Here is a 5287-nt window from a genome sequence, read left to right as displayed (position 1 = left end):
CACACACACACACACACACACACACACACTCTTCTCTTTTCACCTGTCTTTAACCATAACTCCTACTTACCAAAAGCTTTTTTCATTAACTAGCCTATATGTCTTCTTTTTCTACTCCCCTTCCTACTTCCTCAACCTTGGACCCTGTAGATTCGGATTAACAGGGAAGTAAGTACTTCACTGCTCATTCTTCTGCCTTCTATCACTCTATTTTCGCTCTTTTCTTCCTCTTCTCTTTCCACTATCCTCTATTCACAAATGCTGAAAGGTTAGTGTATTCAGGTTTGTGCACATTTGACAACCCCCACCCCAAGCCCCCATAAAAAACATGCCCTTTTTAGCTAATGATTTCAAATGAACACAAGGAGATGTGTCCTCTTGGAATAGAGGACCCCGTTGTCTTTGTTAGTTCTCATAAGTGGCCAAGACCCAGGAAGTTTAGTTACTATGGCGACCGTCTTAAGTGGAGGAGTGGTAGCATTGCTGATCTTGTTTTGCCGGGGCCAGAGGAATTGGGGATAGCAGGCCTCACAGCACTGGTCATCCATCTCCATTTCAAACATGTCCATGTTTACATGACTGGATGAAATTCAGTTTAGCCATCCATCAGCAACATAGACAGACTCAACATATTAGAAGGATGCCCTCTGCAAAAAGATGAAAACTGTTATCAATATGGATTGCTCCATCATGCTGATTTGATGAGAGCCGGTGGGCTCGAGAGTTTATTTGGATAACTCCTGACCTCCACAGAGTCCTGGAAGGTAATTGGGGCATCAATTATCCTTCCAGCTGCTCCTCTCAAAATTACAACAAACACTGAACCACAACATCCATGTGTGTTTATAGGGCTGCATCTTGTACACTTTACTATAAAAGGTTAGATAGGCGGTGCTTATTTTCAGGACTTCTTTTGAACAGTTTGCTCGTCCTTAAAGTGTTCATGCTTCAGAGTTCCTCAGGCCACTTTGGTTATGTTTATTCCTCTCAAGGCTGTAGAGCTGACATCTCAGTGTTAATTCATATTCACCCCATTCTCACTGTATTAAAATGTCTGTCATCTACTGTATGTCACATTCTTTGATATGAAGAGTCTCAGAATACTTCATTGTACATATCAGATTTTGCCTTAAACCCTGTTAACATCAGTGATATAATGCATTTATGTGAAACATGTGTATGATATTCTTCCCCTTATTTAACCTGTGAGAAGAATTTAAGGAGGAAGTTTCCTGGAGAAAGAAATGTGGTTTTGGTTAAATGGATCATCCCAGATATGTATTGCGTCTTCAACAAGGAAATGGATTTGTTTTTTTATGAGACGGCACTCTGGGAGAGAGTTTGATAAATACACCTGACACCTGAAATTGAAGATGTGCGCCTTTAGTTTATTTATTAAATCCTTGTTAAACTGTCAAAGGAATTCGGCAATTGTTCAGTCAGCTAGCAAGACTTGTCTGAATCACTATTTTTTAGATTTATCAGCAGTTTGTCAAGATGTAAGTAGTATTTACCATGTGTTGCCTTAACTGCTCCAAACTGTTTTTGGAGTCTGTGAGAGCAAAGACACGGTCAGGAGTCAGCAATAGCTCAAGAGAGTGATGAACAGTTATGCAGGAAACGCTGTTGCAGTGGGTCGGTAGGAAAGCAGAATGCAGAGAACAAAGCAAGGGAAAGGCTGAGACATACAGCTGTGCCTGAGGCGCAGGTGGCTTACTCAGCATGTCATCCCTCTTCTCTCTTTCAGGGCTACCATCGATCCAACCACTTCATCGCCACTCAGGGTGAGTATCCTGGCAGGGCCATAGTGTGTGTTTTGTGTGTGCATGCAGGACAGTGTGTACTTTTGTCACCATGTAGTAAATTGAAGAAGAGCTAACCAATGAGCCTGCTTATGCACAGTCCCTTGCCAAAATCATCTCTATGGCAAAATCCAAAGGTGATAGTGTGACTACCAGCCCATGAAGGCTGTGCCAATGATGTCTGAATTAATCATAAGAACAGGTGAATAATTAAACACATTAATAATAGCTTCTCAATCTCGGCGATATAAGGAGCGGCCTGTTCATTGTTTGTGAGAGAAACTTCAGTTCACCCTCTATCACTTAAATATAAAGTCGCTTCTGGACAGTCAAACTTTGTAGAAAATGTCCCTCTGCTGTTTCTAAACCCTAAGGAGTGTCAGTTTCCAGGGAGCTCCCATCACAAAGTCCCCCAAGGTCTGCTCATCAGCTTATCTTGCACCAGCACCACTTCTCTCTCCGGTTAGAGAGACAGAGAGATAAAACCTTTGAGACATCGGCAGTGTTTTTGAGCATTTCTTTCCTACGTGATTCTCGTTTTAAAGTTGTATCTTGCTTCCTAAACATCTCCTCCTCAGATGGCAATGAGTGACTGATGGTCCCCCGGGCTTTCACAGCTACTGCTGTTGTTTTGTCACCAGTCACCACTTCCTTTCTGCCTGGAATTCCCAATCACTTTATTGACAGCACAATCTTTGGAGATCAGTACCCCGCCTTCTGATAAAGGACACTTAGGTCGCAATAATACGAGATTTCACAACAGCAAGAACTCCCTTATCGAGCAGGACATGCTTTGATGCTGCCGTTTTTGTCTCTTTCTCTGTTTTGTCTTCACTGTTTCTCGGATCTAGGACCCAAGCAGGAGACTCTGTATGATTTTTGGAGGATGGTGTGGCAGGAAAACTGTTTCAGCATCGTCATGATCACTAAGCTGGTGGAGGTTGGCAGGGTAAGTGATGTGCACTCCCCCCCTTCTTCCCCTCCTGTCACCCCCCCAGTGCTCAGAAACATCCCACATTCACCATGAGGGAACATTTTGGTGTCTATATGAAAGGCTTTTATGTGTGTGATAAGTATAGATCTCACAGGAGCTTGCTGTGTATGCAAACTGCAGCCTAAAAGCTGCTCATTTTGGCGAGGACGCCCTGTATTTATAAGAAATCACAAGCTGCTTTTGCAGCAGAGAGCCTAACTGTTATAGGAATACTTCAAGATTTTTGAAAATAAACCTATTTGCTTTTTTGATGAAAGTGACATGAGAAGAACACAACCACTCTGATGTATCTGCTAACGGTGATGCTACAGCCAGCAGTCTGTTAGCTTAGCACAAAGACTGGAGAGAAAATTGAAGCAATAAAATTGACCTACCAGCACCCTTTTTAAACAGATTAAACAAGTAAGGGATAATGTAGAGCGAGCCGGCTCTTGGGACAGTTAACTCCAGCGGAAACCAGGTCGCCCCGGTGAGTGAGCTAACCATGGAGCTAACTAATGCTCTGTTTGCACTGTTGCCAATAGCTCTGCTACCGATCCCATTTCCTCCACCCTCTTAGTTTAAAAACATGCTCTGATTTATTGGCATTTCTTTGAACCAATCACAATCATCTTGGGCAGTGCTAAGCACAGGAAAAAGCCGCAGTGCCGCTGCAAAATAGTCTTGGGAAGGAACTTGTTCATGTGAAACGTGTACATTCAAAAGTTGTTTTAGTCGTGCAAAAGAAAACTCACACTGGGCAGATAGTCTAGCTAGCTGTCTGGATTTACCCTGCAGAGAACTGAGGAGCAGTTAACCCTAGTCCTCATAAATCCACCCGAGTTTAAAATGGCAACACAAAGAAAGGTAATGGACAGCCGGCCTAAATGAGTGAAATCCGGCAGAATTTCCGTTGGCAACAGAGCAATCCCGGAAGTGGAACGAATATAGACTACTGTGTTACATGGATAATCCCTTATTTGTCTGTTTTAAAAAACATCATGAAATTGCAATGTTGTTTTATAGAAACTTACATCACGACTGTAATGTTTATAGAATCCATAAAATGTGCTGTAAAATATTTGGGAGGCATAAAAATGTCTGAGCCACATATCTAGGGATGCTGTCCCTGTATATACACTGCATGGCTACACAGGCTTAATGGCTATCCTGTAGTACTGTTATTATCCACCTCACATAAATACCTGTAGTATATGAATTCTGCTCTAAGGACCCCATTCTTGTCAGTCGAGGCAAGAGAAACATATTACTCAGTGGATGGCTAAAATGACACCATTTTTCTAGCAGTAGTCCTACATCCACTTTGGTTCTCCATACCAACAATTCTGGGAACAGTCAACAAATGAGGACTGGTCTGTGTGGCCAAATCCAAATCACACCTCCATTAAACAAAACAAATTACCTCCTTTGTGCCTGGTGTTGGTGAAAAAGATTGCTGCCCTCCTGTTCATTGTGCTTCCCACCATTATGTGATTATTGTGCTTTTCTTTTCATTGCCCACCAAGATGAAATATCTGCAGAAGAACAGATTGTTTTTGTTCGTCCACAGCATTTGATGTGTAACCTCTGTTGATTTTTAACGTATTACATTTCATACTTATATCACTCTTTGTTCTAGTCACAAACTAAGTACTTTTTAATTTAATTATCATCCCTTAACTATGAAGTATAATGACACAGTTAATATTTTATTAACATGAATCCTCTGAGACGTTTTTTTTTTATTTAATCTTCCTGCACCACTCGTAGGATCGAAGAGATTTGAGCATACTGTGTTTAAAAAATGACATTGAACCATTAGAGAAATTTCTGCTTAAAACTGAAAAGAAATGGAGATGCAACCTCCACAACACTCTATCAAACAGATTAATTCATGCTTTGCAGGCGGATTTTCAAGAATATCAACGTGAGGTGTAACTCTGTTGCATCACTATTTTTGAACAGGTGAAATGCTGTAAATACTGGCCTGATGACAGCGAGATGTACGGTGACATCAAAATCACTCTGCTGAAGACAGAGACACTGGCTGAATACACAGTTCGCACCTTTGCCTTGGAGAGGGTAAGTTGATCTAAGATTCACATTTTGCCTTCCCTCTTTTGCATGTTTTAGTACTTGTTATGATATTCTTAGAATTAGAAGTAGTACATTAATAGAAGGGATTAGATTCTTGACAGGACTTAATGCTGATGGGTAAGAGGGCCAGATGTTAAATTGTCTTTCCAACATAGCTGTTACAGTGTTGTGCCCCTGATGGCCTCCATCCTGTCAATCTCCCGAGGGATCTCTCATTGGAAGGGCTCAGAGCAACGCTGGAGTGACAGTGGCACAAACACAGCATTATCATCACACTGTCACATTCGCTTTCCATGGGCACACGCTGCTGCTTATTCAAATCGGCACGAATTTGGGAGCCGGTGACAGCTTGTTTTTTATAGCTCTTTTCCTCCTTCATTCTTGGGGGGGAGGGGGGGAGGATTTCTGTCTTCAA

General features: G+C 41.9%; 1 protein-coding gene across 7 annotated transcripts in view; it reads left to right on the top strand.

Annotated features, from left to right (window-relative positions):
• ptprub (protein tyrosine phosphatase receptor type Ub) overlaps window positions 1-5287 on the top strand; it is a 163458-nt gene that overhangs the window by 143477 nt on the left and 14694 nt on the right. For 4 of the 7 annotated variants that reach the window (XM_032518299.1, XM_032518296.1, XM_032518300.1 and 1 more), the window contains 3 exons: window positions 1748-1784; window positions 2654-2751; window positions 4741-4857. In XM_032518299.1, the coding sequence (XP_032374190.1) occupies window positions 1748-1784; window positions 2654-2751; window positions 4741-4857 (252 nt within the window). Of the gene's footprint in view, window positions 1-150; window positions 169-1747; window positions 1785-2653; window positions 2752-4740; window positions 4858-5287 lie in introns of all 7 variants that reach the window. The other 3 variants (XM_032518295.1, XM_032518298.1, XM_032518294.1) reach the window with 1 other exon arrangement.

Source organism: Etheostoma spectabile, chromosome 6 (genome assembly GCF_008692095.1).
Source record: "Etheostoma spectabile isolate EspeVRDwgs_2016 chromosome 6, UIUC_Espe_1.0, whole genome shotgun sequence".
Taxonomy (NCBI): Eukaryota; Metazoa; Chordata; class Actinopteri; order Perciformes; family Percidae; genus Etheostoma; species Etheostoma spectabile.
This window is presented reverse-complemented; position numbering and strand designations above follow the sequence as displayed.